Source organism: Eurosta solidaginis, chromosome 3 (genome assembly GCF_040869045.1).
Source record: "Eurosta solidaginis isolate ZX-2024a chromosome 3, ASM4086904v1, whole genome shotgun sequence".
Lineage (NCBI taxonomy): Eukaryota > Metazoa > Arthropoda > Insecta > Diptera > Tephritidae > Eurosta > Eurosta solidaginis.
The window spans coordinates 49,800,127-49,819,425 of NC_090321.1; the positions used below are offsets into that span (position 1 = coordinate 49,800,127).

Here is a 19,299-nt window from a genome sequence, read left to right on the forward strand (position 1 = left end):
AGAGGAGAAGCATAGACAAATATTTTAGTTACATCTGAGTATAATGCGTATTGAAATTTAGTAGTACACATTTTAAGCGCAGCAATTTCAGAGGTGTATTTAAAGTTTGACGCTTAGCAGTCCATATAAAGTTTAAGCGTATAGACGTTTACGTGTAAAAAAAACACGGCTAATATTCGTATAACACAATTCTTTAACCTTACATTTTCTTAAGAGCTAATTAAACTTCCTTAACCCTAACGCCATAGTCGTAACCATATCCATATCCATAACCATCTCCATCGATCACGAATGGTGCCTTAACCAAAAAATCCTGAAAATTTCATGAAAATGAAGAAAAGGCAAAAAATTACAAACATATTCCACAAACAATATGTTTCTTAGTCGAAACGTATCCAAAACAATAAATAAAATATACAAAAAGTTATTAAATTCACCAACTCAAATATTTTTAGGTTATGGATATGGCCATAAACCAAAAACCAATTGGTTGGATATGATATGGTTATGGCGTTAGCGTTATGGTATGGCACCATTAATCGATTACATTGATTTCCATAAGGTAGGTTGTATCAGCTGTTTTATCTGGTTATGGTTATATGGTTATAAGTCACCATTAATTGGCCCTGCAGGCAGAACTGTTTTCGGGACTACCTTCTCTAGTAAATTTTTGATACCATAGTATTACGAAAAGCAACTCTGTGTTTTTGTGTTCTTCCCTTTCCATTTTTACAAGGCATATCAAAACTTTGCTTTCGTCTTGTTTCTTATTCTTATTAGAATCCAATGGGTTTTTTGCAGTCGATTTTTCCAAATTAAATTGAACGGAAATTAAAATAATTTTTTATAAATATTCAAAGGTACATAATTCCAAAAATAGGCAACAAATAATTCTAAAAACACCTATCAAAACTAATAACGCGGAAAATGAATATAAATTTACCAAATTTCAATATGAAAAATCTAGTAAAGGAGGCGGGGAGTACTCTTTCCAGAGTGGTGCAGGTAATTGTGTGTAGTATGCCTCCTGTCCTCTATGCAAAATATTGCCAGTGGGTGGTAAGTGTGAAACATAACACATCTGTTATGACACTACTATGCTCACGAATAAAATATTGTTAATTATTTGAAGGACTATGTGATTGCAATACAAAAGTAATATAATAACATTTAGCATTTAAAGACGACAATTTAAGGGGCAAACTTTGTTTTATTCTTTTATTTATTCTTTAATTTTTCGATAACTACCTTCACATCAACACTCCCAACATCGATTCGTAACAACGTGACGTAAATATGTATGTACTTGCTGCTGGTCATTAGCTAACGGAAGAAAAACTTGGTACTACCGAACGTACGGAATATGATACCGAGTTTCTAAATTTAGCTGAACGTGCGGATGTAACAAAAGCATGGACAGAAAAAATTGTACGCGACACTGAAGCGGTACTAATACCAAACCCACAAAATCGTATTGAAGAATTCATATTTGATAAGATCGAAAAGACGAAACCACAACGACTAAGCAATTTGGAACACTTGGCTTTGGATATGATTGAAGCTGGTGGAGATTTTGGACAAGATTTACCATATGGACAAGCTTTGATAAAAGTCGGACAAGCCGAACAAAAATTAGGGCAATGCGAACGCGATTTCATTGCATCTTCTGGTATTTGTTTCACACAGCCTTTGCGTAAATTTTTAGATGGCGAAATGAAAACCATTACGAAGGAGCGTGGCATATTGGAAACAAAGCGGTGAGTTGTAATTTGCGAAAGGTGCTTTACCTTATTTATTTTAATTATTGGTACTAATTTACACTTAAATATTGCAGGCTTGACTTGGATGCAAGCAAAAATCGTCTTAAAAAAGCTAGAAGTATGTTGGGACAGCAAGCGGTAAGTTAAATACAGCAACCAATGGTTAGGAATATTATATAAAAAAAATTACTTTACGGTTTAAGTAAAAAATAAAGGCGTTACCACACGCATCCTTTGACAGCTTTCATGGTGAAAGTAAAAGGCCACTCATCCCATTTTCCACACATCGGAGGAGGGACCAGGAGCATTTTTGAGATAACATCGAATTGTCATAAAGACAAGTGATACACTGATTGGAGATGAAGTTTCTGACGAAAGCATTGTTTAAGCAGCTTATACCAATTGCACACACAGAAACTTTATCGAACCACAAGTTTATTTAAAGCAATAATTAAGTTTTCATTTTCACATGGAGCCGCTTGCTTCATTAAGCGATCATCTGTCAGCAGCTTCAAAAAATTGTTAAAATAGGTAGTAGCCGTTTCCTCCTAAACTGTAAAGACAATCAAAATTAAATGCGTGCGCAACTGCTCATAAATTATGCCTAACCAAATATGTGCCTATTTTGGAAAAAGCCATGTTTTTGTTGTTATTGGTGTTGTATTAACGATAAAAACGTCACCTGCCTGGGGAAGCCGAGTGTCTGGTGACCCCAATTTCCTCATGGATCTAGGGGGTGGGAGGGCGGAATGACCTAGAAGGTATCATGGCCATACTACATCGTTCCAGAGAAGGAAGAGCTGGTACCTTAATGGTGCTTCTTACCGATTCCCCAAAACTCTCCGGCGAGTTTTCTTTTTGCTACAACAACACTCGCCGAAGGTTTTGGTGTACCCCAGCGGGCAAAGGATCATCAGCATGTATAACACTCCCCACAACCTTAGGGGAGTGTCCTTATAGCTACAATAATGTTTTGAGGAATGTTATCGATCTTGATGCTTCTTTTCCGTATATAGATCCGGCACGTTCTGGCAACACGCACCATTAAAGAACTAGCCAGACCCTCTCGGAAACGATTAATAAGACCACATTAAACCTTCTAAACCCTACCGCCCCCACCCACTGGGTCCATGATCGGATATCCCTCGCGTGGGTGAGGTTGACAATTTGTATTGCGCTTGAGTCCTTTGGAAAACCCATATTATATTTTGTTGCATTTGCAATTTTGAATTTTTTTCGTGTTTTTCTATTTTCGTAAATTATTGAAAATAATTTATTTTTGTGTGTCATTTGTTGCATTGGCAATAAAATCTGAAACACCAAACACAACCAACTCATACATACATGGCTCATTCCATTTCAAGACACCCGGTCCGCGCAGGACATGATTTTTGATTTCGATGAAATTTTAATATGTTCTTTGATCAAAATAATGAAACACGTGTTTTTTTTTTTGCCTCAAAAAAATGTTTTTTCGGATTTATCGGCAATTGAATTCCATAAAATGCAAGAGGTATATTATTCACCTATTTTTCCAACTGTCAATAACTTTGTCAAAAATTGACCCATTCCCATGATTTTTTCTTTGAAATATTCGTTATTATATTTACCTTTATATAAACAGTAGCATATAGTTCAAAAAAAAATTTTGTTTAGTATTTAGAAAAAATTTGTGACTTCAAAAATTTATTTCTCAAAAAAGGGTATTTTTTTGTTTAAACTTTTTCTATATTGATTGAACAGTTCATATTTCAACTTGGCCAAATGCCTATTAGCCAAAACTGTTTTCGAGATATGAACACAACATTTTTCCCCCCCATTTATTGATGCAATGCATTACAGCATACAATAACTTTGTCAAAAATTAACCGATTCTTATTCGAAAATTCATATCTCGAAAACAACCAGTTTTGGCTAATGGATATTTACCCATGTTGAAATATAAACTGCTCACTCGATATATAAAAAGTTTAAAAAAATAACGGTTTTTTGAAATATTAATTTTTGAAAAAAAAAAGTCATAAATTTTTACTAAATACTAAAAAAATAATTTTTTTTAACTATATGCAATTGTTTATAAATTTATATAAAAGTAAAAGTTATAACGAACATTTCAAAGAAAAAATAATGAGAATCGGTAAATTTTCGACAAAGTTATGGACAGTTGAAAAAATAGGACCGGGTGTCTTGAAATGGAATAAGCCACATATATTTTTCACTCCATTAGGCATTCAATAAAGCAATATGAGATAATTAAGAATTCGTATTGTAACGAATTTTGGGAAATTTTGCTTATTTGAACCTTCTGCTAACGTTCGAATAGCTAAGCTGTTGAATAAATCACTCCAATATTTAGTATTGCAAACTGGTCTTTATATAGATTACTTTGGGAGTAATACTTCACAATTATATTTCACAACCAATAGCGTGTTTAAATCAAACTGATTAGTCATTCCTCAGCTTGCGCTGCTTTTATACTCTCTGTTGCCTCGTCAGCATATTTCTCCAAAGGTCTAGACGTTTCACCTTCTAGAATCTCCTGCTTGGTTACCAGCGATATACATGTTTATGCGTTTCTCATAGTCATATGCGTGTGAGTGAGTGTGAGTAACTACTTCAACTGATGACTGCATGTGTGTGTCTCACAATGTTCGTTATAACTTTTACTATCTCTTCGCCGCCTTCTAACTATGTGTATAAATGATGATTTACATATGTGTTCACGTACTCCAGTGTGGCTCGCTTTAATGTTTTTGTTGTTGCGTGATTATTTACTAACAGCCTAGTGATGTCAACATTCGCCACAGTATTTTGTATGGAAGATTGAGTTCAATAAGACTTTAATGTAGAAAACTTAGCAAATTATTTCATTAAGTCTCTGTGTGAAGTTGGCATTAAGCTCGCCCATCTCTTGTTGTTTTAAACGCTCACTTAACTATACTGAATGTTATAGATGTACATATACTGTCCTCTGCTATGCATAAAACTAGTAAACGCTGTTTTCAGAGCAATCACTTTCAATATAAGTTTCAATCGAACATTTCGGTCGGTGGAGTTGCCGCGCAACCGGATGTCATTATCCATAAAATGATAGAAGTTTAGGGTAGGCCTCGTACTTTACCAAGGTAGATTGTATTAGCGTATACTTACGTGGAGCCTATGTTGGGTTGGTGGTCTACATAAAATTAGATCCGTTGAGCCTACGAGCACCTTGAGGTTAGGTCATCTTTGACAGGTACTTTAGACTGCGTAGAAAAAAAATACAAAAGTCCGCCCATGAATTTACAGCTTATGGTGCCAGGGTCTCTTGGGTTTTTTTTTTTTTAATTCTTTTTTGATCCCTGCAAATACAGCCGAAACTGTTTTTTTTTTTTGTTACTTTATTATTTAATGTATGAGTACCTGGGCGACCGAGCTTTGCTCGGCAATCTTCGAGTATGCGGCATAACATACTTTGTTCTACATGTCATCATCCTACTCAAAAATGTCCCTATTGTAATGAGGAGTGAAATACCTTTCGTTTGATATCCATATCAGCATATCTCATGCAGTTTTTTTTTTATTTCGAATACGTGGCAACCTTGTGAAACATTTTGAGTGACAACACCTAGGTAGAAAGTATTAGAAGGTGATACATTATCTTTGTCCCAAATTTCCTTTAAATCGTTTGAGCCGTTCCCGAGATCGTTCGGCTATACAAACATACAAATATACAAATGACCCTACTCAAAAATGTCCCTATTGTAATGCGGAGTGAAATACCTTTCGTTTGATACCCACATCGGCATATCTCATGCAATTTTTTTTAAATGGCAACACCTAGACAGAAAGTCTTAGAAGGTGATACATTAGCTATCATCCGGTGGCAAAATCCTGAGGCAGATATATAATTTTGCATGTAAATGCAACAACAACGATTTGAGCCAGATAAATCCAGATAGAAGTCTGATTCAATTTGTGAGCCAGATAACTTGTTAATTACTTCTTTTTAGGTTGGCAACGCGGCCTTTAATATACCTACTTTTTCAAAAATAGATGTCGCTGCTTAGCCTTTCGCTGTATGAGTTAAATTAAAAGCAACGGCGACATCTGCCTATCACATTTCACGTGTGCGAAAATTTCACGACATCTGCTTCTCAAGTCTCTCAATGATCCAGAGAATTCCCGTGAGAATTGAGCGTGAGCCGGAGCTGTAAAACTCACTGAAAGACGGCAATTATCTCTGTGCCAAATTTTATTTAAATCGGTTGAGCCGTTCCCGATATCGTTCGGCTATACAAACATACAAATATACAAGAATTGCTCTTATAAAGTTATAAGATTTTTTTATTTAACATCCAAATTAAATTTGTATTATTACATGCTGCATAAATATGGCACAATTAGAAAGATGGTGTCTCACCAGAGGCCATACTTGAGCAGGTACTTAGATGAGTTAATAAATTCGCTGTATCTTTGCAGCAAACAAGAAATTTTAACAGGCCTTTTAATTAAGAATATATTTATGAAAATATTTCACAGGCTGAACGTGATCTACGTGTTGCGCAAGCGGAATTCGATCGCCAAGCAGAGATAACAAAAGTACTACTTGATGGCATCAGTACTTCACAAGCTTCACATTTACGCCATTTGCACGCATTCGTTGAAACACAAGTACGCTATTATAAGAACTGCATGGATACAATTAATAATTTACAACGCGATTTAGCAAAGTAAGTACATACTGAAAGACAAATGTCTAGAACAGGGATCGACTGCTAATACGCGTCCAAAAATATTGAGAGAGTTGTCAGACACGTATTGACCTCGACAACAATAATCCGAAGGCGGAAAAGAAAAATTGTATCTCTGTCCGGAGTATTTGCAGTTGAGGTTGGCACTTTTCATGTGGTTGTTGTTATGTTGTTGCGCACTGAAAAAATTGTGTCTACAAGGAATTTTGCACGCATTCAACTTTAATCCCACTCCATTGGTGGACCGGCCAGGGCAATTTTTATAAGCGCGGCCGAAGGCCTCCACCACAGAAAGGTGTTAATAATTGTACAACGCCTGGGATCAGTGGTCGACCCAACAGAGGCCGAGATCGAGCGCTTGGAATACCCCCAGCGGGTTAGGGGGTCAGAATATACCCGCGGTAAGTATGCCTGTCGTAAGAGGCGACAAAAATACCAGATTCATGGGGCTGTGTAGCCCAACCCTTCAGGTTTCCAATGCAATATATAGCTTCTCCAAACCCAATTGTCAACCTCACCTATCCTGTTTCACTAACAGACGAGACTCTGGCGACCCCAAGCTCCTCATGGAACTTGGGGGTGGGGAGGGGTGTATGGCCTGAAGGTTTAATGCGGCCACATAAATCGTTCCCGAGATGGTCGGTCTAGCACCTTAATGGTGCTGTGTTACCGGAGCGTACCGGATCTGTATACGGCAAAGGACCATCACATCGATAACATTCTCCAAAGCCTTCGGGGAGCAACCTTATCGCTACAGCAACAACAACAGCGCTTGGAATGGGCTCATGAGTGTGTGAAGATGATAGCGTGCGACAACATCGTGGCTGGAGGAAGTGGTTCCAAACCTCCAAAGGCAATGCACGAATGCGCGGTTTGAGGTGGTAGATAAAGCGCAAATCCCCACAGCACCAAAACGTTAAAGTATGGATACAATGCGTGATTAAGTCGAAGGATACACTGCGACTTCTGCAGAATCAGAATCCGAATCTACCGACACAGAAGTGGACATTGGGATATATACATTGATATCCATTGTGTGGCATTATCACCAGTCTCAGTGCTATGATTCTAGCTCACCTGATATACGTTTAAAAATTAATTAAAAGATTCTCTAAAGAAATTCCGCCAGGTGCTAACGTAACCTAGCGCGACAACTTTTCTCATATTAGGAATCTCAACTTGAATACTATGCGGCTGGTAAATTAACACAAACGGGCAATTGGGAAGAGCACCTAAATAACTGCAACCTCTCTTGGGCGACCACAGTGGTGTGATGGTAGCGTGCTCCGCCTACCACACCGTATGCCCTGGGTTCAAACCCCGGGCAAAGCAACATCAAAATTTTAGAAATAAGATTTTTCATTTAGAAGAAAATTTTTCTAAGCAGAGTCGCCCCTCGGCAGTGTTTGGCAAGCGCTCCGGGTGTATTTCTGCCATGAAAAGCTCTCAGTGAAAACTCATCTACCTTGCAGATGCAGTTCGGAGTCGGCATAAAACATGTAGGTCCCGTCCGGCCAATTTGTAGGGAAAATCAAGAGGAGCACGTCGCAAATTGGAAGAGAAGCTCGGCCTTAGATCTCTTCGGAAGTTATAGCGCCTTACATTTATTTTTTATTTATTCTGTTGGGTGTCGATAAGCCGTGGTCAATTGCCAAATCCTTGTATAACCCGAAAAAACACAATAATATATTCATCGCCTTTGGCGATAAAACTCTGCGGACTCGAAGACATGCCTGCGCGGTTTTTGCCGGCAATTTGTAATGCTTCCATGAGTAGACAAGGCCAGATGACGTGCAAAGAGAGGGGAACATAAAAACAAATACGATTTTGTACCATCACCCCAGAGAGGTTGAAGAAGCCATGAAAAAAGCCAAACCTAAATCAATAGGTCCATATGGTGTAGCCAGTATTAGCAGTTTTTAAGCCTGGAAAACCGGCTAACCAAAGTGAGTTGTTGTTGTTGTTGTAGAAGTGCTTCGCCCATCCAATAGGTGCGACCGATCAGAAATTGTCATCAATATCCTCTGACGGGAGTCCAAGGAAACTTGCCGTTTCAACAGGGGTGGACCATAATGAGAGGGGTGTTAGAGGCGTTGGTTCCACATTACAATTAAAGAGATGGTTGGTTTCATGTGGGGACACATTGTAAGCGGGGCATACATTTTGTATGTCGGGGTTAATTCTGGATAGGTACGAGTTTAACCTGTTAACAGTATCCAGATCAAAGTTGAGCTTGAGTGACTCGTGTTTCCCTGGGGAGTGTTGCGTTCCTCTTCCGGAAGTTTTGGGTACTGTTCTTTGACTACTGGATTCGCCGGGCAATTCCCGGCATAAAGGTCCGACGCCTGTTTGTGGAGTTCGCTGAGGACCTACTTGTGTTTTTTGGCTTCATACGGCTGAGTTCTCAGGTACCGTATTTCCTCATAATGCTTACGGAGATGACTCCTTAAGCCTCTGGGCGGTGTTGGCGCATCAATCAGATGTCTGTTGGGATGCCCAGGTTTCTGAGTATTCAAGAGGAACTGTTTGGTTAGCATCTCATTTCTCTCCCTGATGGGCGTCCAGTGAGTTATTATGGCCTCATAAAATCACCACTTGAAACGCAAAAATATTTTTTATATTTATTGACTTTTGGCTGGCTCTAGGTCATTAGGAATAAAAACACATGTTTGTTAAGTTTTTCCCCAATATATTTCGGTTGCACATCGGTAACCGTTCTCAAGGGTAACTGCAATAATGTTATTATAAACAAATTTAACTTAAAAATTACATACAAAATTTTTGTAAACATAAACAATTATAAGCATTTACATACATTCATTTACACGTCTGGCTGCTTTGACGTGGAGCTCAATACTGTCCGTTTGTTTGTCAACAAGTGTCTGTAGATGTGTGCAATGTTATCAGTGTCCCTTTTGTAATTCATTCTTATGTTCGGCGGAATGTTTATTATATGTAAAATTTCCAATGTTAGGCGTTTGGTGTAGCATTGTTCTTGTGCTAAAATTGATGCTCTTTCGAAGTTTGGAGAATGGCCGGTAGATGCACAGTGGGCCATTAGTGCTGTTTTCGCGATGCTTGAATGCTGACATTGTTTGAAGTTCGATTTGTGTTGTGATACTCTAGTTTTTAATTTCGACTTTGTTGTTCCTACGTATACATTGTTACAAGTTTCGTGTTTGCTTCCGTTACAGGGGATTTTGTAAATTAGATTGCTTTTTTCCATCGGAGGTATTTTGGATTTTGTATTATTAAATATCTTGTTTTAAGTGTTTGTGGGTTTGTGTGCTATTTTTATAGTTTCTTTGTTGTAAATATTTGATCTTGTTAGCCGTTCTGATAGATGTGGTACATATGTGACTGATTTATACATTTTCGGGGTTTCGTCTTTTTGCAGATTTCTCGTAGTTTTTGCTCTCTTTATTAAGGTTTTTATAATATTTTCTGGAAAGTCAGATCCAGTTCAGTTCCACGAACACCGTCCTATGATGGGATAAGATAAGACTCGCCTTCGGTAGCTGGTTTGCGAGGCTTTAGTAGCGGAATTATATTTGCCATTTTCAATTTTTCGGGAATAACGAATGCCGGTTCTTCGCACCAGAGCGACTCGGGATTTTTTTTTCCCGATCAAGGGCCGTCATTTCAGTGTAACCCCAGCCACTAGGGTGTGAAATATTTGCAAACCTTTTTCCACTGAACACCCAATTAAAGTTTACTTAAAGTCTGAAAACAAATTATTAAAGCCATAAAATAATTGAAATGAGCAGAGCTCACAGAGTATATTAATTTTGTTCGCATGACGGTAACCTGTAACAGCATAAACTAATCGATATAGATATAGACTTCTATATATCAAAATAATCCGTCCGCCCGTCTGTCCGTAAACACGATAACTTGAGTAAATTTTGAGGTATCTTGATTAAATTTGGTATGTAGGTTAGGTTAGGTTGAACTGACCGGTCCATGAGACCTCACATAGACTGATTGAGTCCGTAGTGTTACCAGAAGTTTGTTTTAACGACCAATGTTATAAAATACAAGAAGCTTCCTAGGACTTAAGCCACTTGCTGCTTCTAGATCTGACAGCTGTATTACTCTTAGTAGCTGGAGTCTTAGCCTGGCAAGCGCAGGGCACGAGCCCAGAACGTGCTCGATCGTTTTCTCCTCCAACCCGCACTTCCTACATCTGGTATCACCGACCAAGCCTAATTTAAAGGCATGTGACGCCAGAAGGCAGTGTCCAGTTAGAATACCCGTCATGAGTCTACATTCCTTTCTTTTTAATGATAGAAGCAATTTGCTATGTAAGTTCCTGCGTAGTCATCTCAGATCGCTATTTAAAATGAACGAAATCGCCCACTTTTTTCGATATCGAAAATTTCGAAAAACCGAGAAAGTGCGATAATTCATTACAAAAGACGGATAAAGCGATGAAACTTGGTAGGTCGGTCGACCTTATGACGCAGAATAGAATATTCGCAAAATTTTCGACAATGGGCGTGGCAACGCCCACTTTTAAAAGAAGGTAATTTAAAAGTTTTGCAAGCTGTAATTTGGCAGTCGCTGAAGATATCATGATGAAATTTGGCAGGAACGTTACTCCTGTTACTACATGTGTTCTAAATAAGAATTAGCAAAATCGGATGACGAACACACCCACTCTTTAAAAAAGATTTTTTTAAGTCAAATTTTAACAAAAATTTAATAATTTTACAGTATATAAGTAAATTATGTCAATATTCAACGCCAGTAATGATATGGTGCAACAAACTACAAAAACAAAATAAAATTTCAAAATGGGTGTGGCTCCGCCCTTTTTCGTTTAATTTGTCTAGAATACTTTTAATGCCATAAGTCGAACAAAATTCACCAATCTTTGTGAAATTTGATAAGGGCATAGCATGGCGGCCACCGTGGTGTGATGGTAGCGTGCTCCGCCTGCCACACCGTATGCACTGGGTTCGCACCCCGGGCAAAGCAACATCAACATTTTAGAAATAAGGTTTTTCAATTAGAAGAAAATTTTTCTAAGCGGGGTCGCCCCTCGGCAGTGTTTAGCATGCGCTCCGAGTGTATTTCTGCCATGATAAGCCCTCAGTGAAAACTCATCTGCCTTGCAGATGCCGTTCGGGGTCGGCATAAAACATGAAGGTCCCGTCCGTCCAATTTGTAGGGAAAATGAAGAGGAGCACGACGCAAATTGGAAGAGAAGCTCGGCCTTAGATCTCTTCGGAGGTTATCGCGCCTTACATTTATTTTTTTATAGCTTCTATGACGATAACTGTTTTCTGTAAAAATGGACGAAATCGGTTGAAGCCACGCCCAGCTTTTATACACAGTCGACCGTCTGTCCTTCCGCTCGGCCGTTAACACAATAACTTTAGCAAAAATCGATATATCTTTACTAAACTTAGTTCGCGTATTTATCTGAACTCACTTTATCTTGATATTAAAAATGGGCGAAATCCGACTATGACCACTCCCACTTTATCGATATCGAAAATTTCGAAAAGTGAAAAAATGCCATAATTCTATACCAAATCCGAAAAATGGATGAAACATGGTGATTGGATTTAATTTGATAACCATATCATACAAACACATTCTAGAGTCACCCCTGGTCCACCTTTATGGCGTTATCTCGAAAAGGCGTCCACCTATAGAACTATGGCCCACTCCCTTTTAAAATACTCTTTAATACCTTCCATTTCATACCCATGTCATACAAACACATTCCATGGTTACCCTAACCCCAGTGGGTTAGGGGATCAGAATATACCCGCGGTAAGTATGCCTGTCGTAAGAGGCGACTAAAATACCAGATTCAAGGGGCTGTGTAGCGCAACCTTAAAGGTTACCCTAGGTTCATTTACCTACATGGTGATTGTACCTTATTTTGTCTCCAAAGCTCTCAGCTGAATGTAATGTTCGGTTACACCCGAACTTAGCCTTCCTTACTTGTTTTTTTTTTTTATAGTTTATCTAACGTTATTTAAGCACTTAAAAAAATAAATAAAAACTCCAATTTTCCACCTAAATATGTACATTTACATATGTATATCTATGTATGTATATAGTTAAAATTGCATTGACTTAACAAATGAGTGTAAAAATTAAGTTAAATACGTCAATCGGTTTGCAGAATGTGACCTACAAAGCCACGCCTACGTATAAACAGCGAAGATGTGGATGGGCCTCCCAATACAACTAATCAGTCAATAGTACATCCAACTGAAGAGACGAATAGCAGCGACATCGATGGTCATTTTGATGATAGGGAAATAGATAGTTTTCAAACAATTGATATAAATAAGGAAATTCTTAATGTTAATGAAATTCCGAAAGTTAATAATAATACAAATCCATTTGAGACAGCAACGACAACAATTTTAGAAAAATATGAGATCGAGTTTGATACTAGTGCTATAACATCGGTTTAAACTAGAGCAAATGTAGGGCTAAAGAATTGTGGTATACGAATATTGTTAAAAAACAAACGAATACAAAGTTCAGTAGAAAATTTAGCATTAATAAGCGTATATAAAATTTGTCATGTAAATCAAAAATTTACAAGCACAGTTAAAATGAACAAAAAACACACAAATGTTACCTGAATAGATAGGTTAATATTTCTATTTATTAAACCATAACAAATTTATAATGAAATTCCATAAACTAAAGTACGTAATTGTTGAAGCAAGATTGAAAATTTAATCAATTAATAAAACATTTGTATATATTAAAGTAGCAGTTTCAAAAAAATTTTAAATTATTTTCAAATTTGACAAATGTTTAGAAACTCTCATGAAAATTTGGAAAGTTTTATATTTAATCTCTGAAATTTTTTAGAGCTTACGATTTCTCGAACATGTTCGAGAAGAGATTTCTCGCGAGTCTCGCCTTCTCGCGAGATTCTCGAACCTCGAATTACTCGTAAGGCTCGTGAGATTCTCGCTGTTTTATATAGAGCTTACGATTTCTTTGGAGCACAAGCCAAAATGTCCGCAAAACCACAAGTAAAAAACCCCGAAATATATAGAATATTGCCAATGCAGCGACTGAATTGAAAGTCGAGAAGATCGCTAGTATTACGAGTAATTCGAGATTCGAGAATATCGGGGGCCTTACGAGTATTTCGAGAACCTCGCGAGATTTACGAGGACTTCGAGACACGAGAATCTCGCGAGAAGAAGAGTTCTCGATTTTTCGGGTCTCGAAAAACTCACTTGTGTTCGAGAAGAAATCGTAAGCTCTAAATTTTTTAGAGTTTGCAGACTAATTAACTGAAGTCTAACAAAATTTAAGTTTCAAATCGGCTGAACATGCGCGTCGGTTACTAGCAGTTTATTATATAGTATAACTTTTTTTATATATGAAAGAAAATGTTAAACACCCTTCAATAAAAAATTGTCTAAACAGTCGTTGACCATAATAAGAGATTTTAAGCATGTACTTGGTTTGGCTAAAATCGATTTTACTTGTAAACTGCTTCCTCAAAAAACTTCGAAAACCTCAATTTTGCAAATTTTTCGAAATTGGCACATTCATTTTTTTTTTCTAAAATTATTAAAAATAAATAATAGAGAACAATAAGTTATTAAATATGCTAAAAATAATTGTTGCTTCTTTCATGCTCGCACTTAAAATTTTTACAGGGATCATATCTTGAATTATCGAAATAACACGAAATTAGAGTTGAGCAATTTTTTTATAAATATACCATATTCAAAATTTTAGAAACAAATTTTTTCAATTAGAAGAAAACTTTTCTAAGCGGATCGCCCCTCGACAGTGTTTGGCAAGCACTCCGAGCGTATTTCTGCCATGAAAAGGTGCTCAGTGAAAACTCATCTGCCTTGTAGATGCCGTGCGGAGCAGGCATGCTTAACCAACGAACCGATATCATTTCGTTACGATAATTAACGTTAATAAACGAAACAAAGTCATTTCGTTTCGTTTATTAACGTTAAGAACGTCAAATTAACGAAATAATTTTGTTTCGTTTTCTGCCATATCAAAACGAAATCAAATCGTTTATGTTGATTATTAATTTCAAACTATGCTGGCAAAGCTGATTGATGGCGGAGTCATTAAAGGTGAAAGCATTAGCCAATCTGATTGCAACTTTTCTCATGAATTTTGACAGTGCGAACATTTCTCAGAGTATTTTTGACATTACCACCAACGAATTACACAAACAAATTACATGGAGTTTGTGTGTGTATGTCCGCTCGCTGTTACCACCTTACGGCTCGACCATGGCTATAGCATTGCCAGCACAATTCAAACATAAAGTATCACGTGTTTGTTAACGTTTTTAACGTTAACGAAAGCTTTTCGTTTCGGTTAAAAACGAGATACAATTTATCTTGATAATTTCTTTATCAATAATATTTCGAAGTGTTTCAACAGAAACGGTGGAAATTTTTTGATAAACGATTAGCTTAACGTTAAGGTGCATCCCTGGTGCGGAGTCGACATGAAACAAGTAGTTCCCGTCCCACTAATTTGTAGGAAAAATGAAAAGCAGCACGACGCAAATTGGAAGAGACGCTCGGCCTAAAATCTCTTCGAATTTTTTTATTTCGAATTTTTTTTGTAATAGGACAGCATGAAAATGAGAAATGTCTTTTAATATAATAAATTAGAGTACATGAAAACTTTTATTGAATGATCATTTTTGAATATGCTTCAGAAAATAGCCTAATATTGAAAAAATCAAAGATAAAATAATTTAAAAATTAATACTATTACCTATATGACACTACTTTATTTTCGTGTATTTTTTCTTGTATTTTATCTTCAATTTTTTGTCGCACTCCCTCCTAATACGGCTTCAGTACTGGTGTAAGTGTGTAAGCTATATTCCAAAAAACAAAGAAAAATACAATCCAGTTTGTTAAAAACAAACGAGCCAATTTGTATTTCGTTAGGGTTTTTTTTTTTTGACATTCGGTTGTTCTTTCTTAATTTTTTCTAACAAATTAAAATTTTGTTTTTAGTTTGAAATTTTTCTGATTAAATACACAACTAAAATGAACTTTCGTATGAATTAGGTGACCAACCAGAGCGCGAAATAACTTTTCAGTGTTATTTGCATTGTTTTTGTTGTGAAAAATGTTAATGAAAAAATAAAATTTAAAACATAAACAAACACATGTCAAATTATTTTATTTTGTGGACAATATTGGTATCTCTTTCTCTTGTTGGAAATTGTTTTGCTAATTTGAGTTTCCGATAAAGTTTCGTCAGTTTTTTAAATGGTTTTATTTATGTCGACTTGACAGGCTGCACGGCCGTTGTGAACTAATTTTGTAATTAAAATTTAAGTAACGTCCCGATAAGCTACAAGCTTGAAACTTGGAATAGAGTTCAGAACCCGATGACAATGCATTAATAAGAAAATATCGTCGCTTGGTGGCGCAAGGATCGGGATATTCACAAAAATTGTATTTGTGGTCCGATTTAGCTCATATTTGGAACTCATAATATATACGAGAATAGAAAGCGACCTATGAAAAAATCGCCGCTAGGTGGCGCATGGATCGAGATATTCACAAAAATCGTATTTTTGGTCAGATTTGGCTCATATTTGGAACAAATATTACATACAGTCCTGTAGAAGTGACATCAAAATATTTTGGAGTTCGGGGAGGGACAATACGTGGCGCAGAGTCGAGTAAAGTTTTTGGAAGGATTAAATGAACTAATTAGAATGAGAAATAATAGGAAATTAAATAAAGACTAAAAACTTGAAATTAAAATAATTAAAAAGAAAATGTTGTAAGTTAAACGGTTTTATTGAAAACAATACTTACACAAAATAATAATAATATTAAAAGCTATAAAATAATTAGGTAGGTCCTAGGTACTAGTCATCACACTCCTCATCAATCTAGGGCGTTGATCACACAACTAAATAAAAGCGTTGGACGCGCCAAATTTCTATTGATAGTCATATATAAGACCAACTGAACCTTAATCAGGTTATGCTACGCCTCATATTTTTAGAAATTTCACGCGACCAACGCTTTTATTTAATTGTGTGATCAACGCCCTAGATTGATGAGGAGTGTGATGACTAGTACCTAGGACCTACCTAATTATTTTCTAGCTTTTAATATTATTATTATTTTATGTAAGTATTGTTTTCAATAAAACCATTTAACTTAAAAAATTTGTTTTTAATTATTCCAATCAAAAATCAAGTAGTGCCATATAGGTATATGCGGCAGAAAAAACGCATTTGAACCAAAATAAAATGATAGGTCGGTGCTTATAACCCTTAGGCCCGATTTCACCATCTTCAGTTAAGTTAGATTTTACCAGGTTAGAATTCGAGCTCAATGCCTATAACAATAAATTGTATGATAATTGTTGTTTTTTTTCTTTAATTTTTTATAATTGAAAAGATAAATTACTTAGATTTGACCTGGAAGATAGCAATCTATTAGATAGTTTTATTTGGCATTTTCGTTTCGTGAATATTTTGTAAAACAAATCCGAACAAGATATTGTGATTACGCGGAAATAGCCAAACAGCTGACTTCTGTTTACACTTTTTCCTTGCACTTAACTGAGACGCGAAGCTTCAAATAGTATGGAGAAAACGAAAATTTCGATAACTTATAGATAAGTGACTAACTGAAGATGGTGAAAACGGCCCTAAAATTCACTGGAGGATAGCAATCGTTCAGATAGTTTCATTGCGCGTTTTTCTTCTCCCCAACACCGGGTGCCCAACCGCCAGTTAAATCGATAATTGTGAATACTTTGTAGGACAAACAAACAAAAATCTATTGTGAATACACGAAAACCTACAAAACTGCTATTTTTTGCTAAAACTTTTGTCTTGCACTTAACTCCATATAATTGTATATGGGAAATTTATTCTACTTTCCGCATGCTTCAAATAAATAATAATACTAGTTTTTATGTTTAATAATTGGTTTTAAATTTTGAACTAAAAATCTAGATGTGGTTCGGGGAAAACACTTTGTAAATAACAGGCACCCTACTTTTGGACAAAGGAGTTAAATTCTGCCAGCTCTCATAGAACTGACCTGGAGCGTTTCTATGAGATTTGATCGTGATCTAGAGTAATATAGCTCATTAGAACATGCTTAAAACATTAGCTATCATCCGGTGGCAAAATCCTGAGCGAGATAAATAATTTTGCATGTAAATGCAACAACAACGATTTGAGCCAGATAAATCCAGATAGAAGTCTGGTTTAATTTGTGAGCTTGTTGATAATTTGTTAATTACTTCTTTTTAGTTTAGCAACGCTGCCTTTAATAAACCTACGTTTTCAAAAATAGATGTCGCTGCTTAACCTTTCGCCGTATGAGTTAAATGAAAAACAGTGGCGACATCTGCCTATCACATTTCACGTGTGCGAAAATTTCACGACACATGCATCTCAAGTCTCTCAATGATCCAGAGCATTCCCGTGAGAATTGAGCGTGAGCCGGAGCTGTAAAATTCACTGAAAGACGGCAATTGGCATATCTTCAATACAGGGTGTAGTTTTTGGAAATATATACATAAGAGAAAAAATATACTTAGCTGTTTTTACAGGGTGTCGAAAAAACAATCCTCAAAAGTAAATAGTTTTTTTTTCGAATTTTTATATAAACATACTTTTTTCTATTTATTAATTTGGGAAAAATTTAAACAACATGACATCCGGACGGACAGGCAACAGCTGTTTCGATTATACCTTGTAAATACATTTAAAGCAATGAGGGCAATCCCCGCTTAATTCATACAAATGATAATTTTTTAATACCTAGATGATAATTAATCTAATCTACTAAAAAAATTTCATTACAAATTTATATTTGTACTAAGACATTGCACTTTCTGCTTAAATTTTGTAGATCTTCGAAACTTGTTAAAACATTATTAAAAAAAGTAAATATATAAAAAAAAAGTAAATATATATCTATTTATTAAAAGAAGAACATAAAATGTTATATGCAAATGCGTTCTAGCTCTAGTCTTAATGCAACTAACTATTAAACAACTATAAAATGTTATAAATAAATAACTATTGTTCCAACAATGTACAATAATCTTCTAATTTATTTTTTATTATATATTAGGGCGTGTCAAATTGTATGGGGAAAATGAGGAAAAAACTTCAGGTGCACATCCAGTTTCTGAATCTATGGGTCATACTGAGTAATATTATCCATGGGACCATAGGTCTGAAATGAATTTCGAGCCTCCCTAATTTTGTTAGAAAATTTTATATCCGAATTTGACATTTATTTTCATGTATTTTATTTGTGAGAGCCGCTATTCGCGTTCGGATATAAAATTTTCTAACAAAATTAGGGAAGCTCGAAATTCATTTCAGACCTATGGTCCTATGGGCAATATTACTCAGTATGACCCCACCCTATTATACATGCTGCGCAAACTTTTCTTATAACAAACTAAAATTTTAAATTGTTAGAATAGAATGCTTAATGGGATTTTTTTATATCCTACCCTTTTATATTTAATTAGTTTGGGAGGCCCAACTCCATATGTGCCCATCGATATCTACAATGACGATGATGTTAGTGGCAATCATAGCGCCCCGAGTGGCATTGGATTAAATGCTGCTAGCGGTGTTAGCAGCGCTGGCGCTGGTGTTGTACCTAGTGTCGTTAGTAGGCGTGATCCCTTAGTCAATGCTGATCAGATGAGACGTGCACGTGTTCTATGCGCCTACGATGCTAAGGATCATACTGAATTGAATTTAAATGCTAATGAGGTGAGCTGCAAGATATTTCAATTGAAATTTTCACATTTTT

The 19,299-nt window shown here is 36.2% G+C and overlaps 1 protein-coding gene across 2 annotated transcripts in view; it reads left to right on the forward strand.

Annotated features, from left to right (window-relative positions):
• Window positions 1-757: 757 nt before the first annotated feature.
• The window catches only part of EndoB (endophilin-B), a 35,377-nt gene continuing 16,835 nt past the window's right edge, over window positions 758-19,299 (forward strand). The window contains exons 1-6 of one of the 2 annotated variants that reach the window (XM_067771631.1): window positions 758-1,005; window positions 1,324-1,757; window positions 1,835-1,898; window positions 6,147-6,182; window positions 6,282-6,472; window positions 19,010-19,259. In XM_067771631.1, coding sequence (XP_067627732.1) covers window positions 928-1,005; window positions 1,324-1,757; window positions 1,835-1,898; window positions 6,147-6,182; window positions 6,282-6,472; window positions 19,010-19,259 — 1,053 coding nt within the window. In that variant the 5' untranslated portion in view covers window positions 758-927. The remainder of the gene's footprint in view (window positions 1,006-1,323; window positions 1,758-1,834; window positions 1,899-6,146; window positions 6,183-6,281; window positions 6,473-19,009; window positions 19,260-19,299) is intronic. The other variant, XM_067771633.1, reaches the window with a different exon arrangement.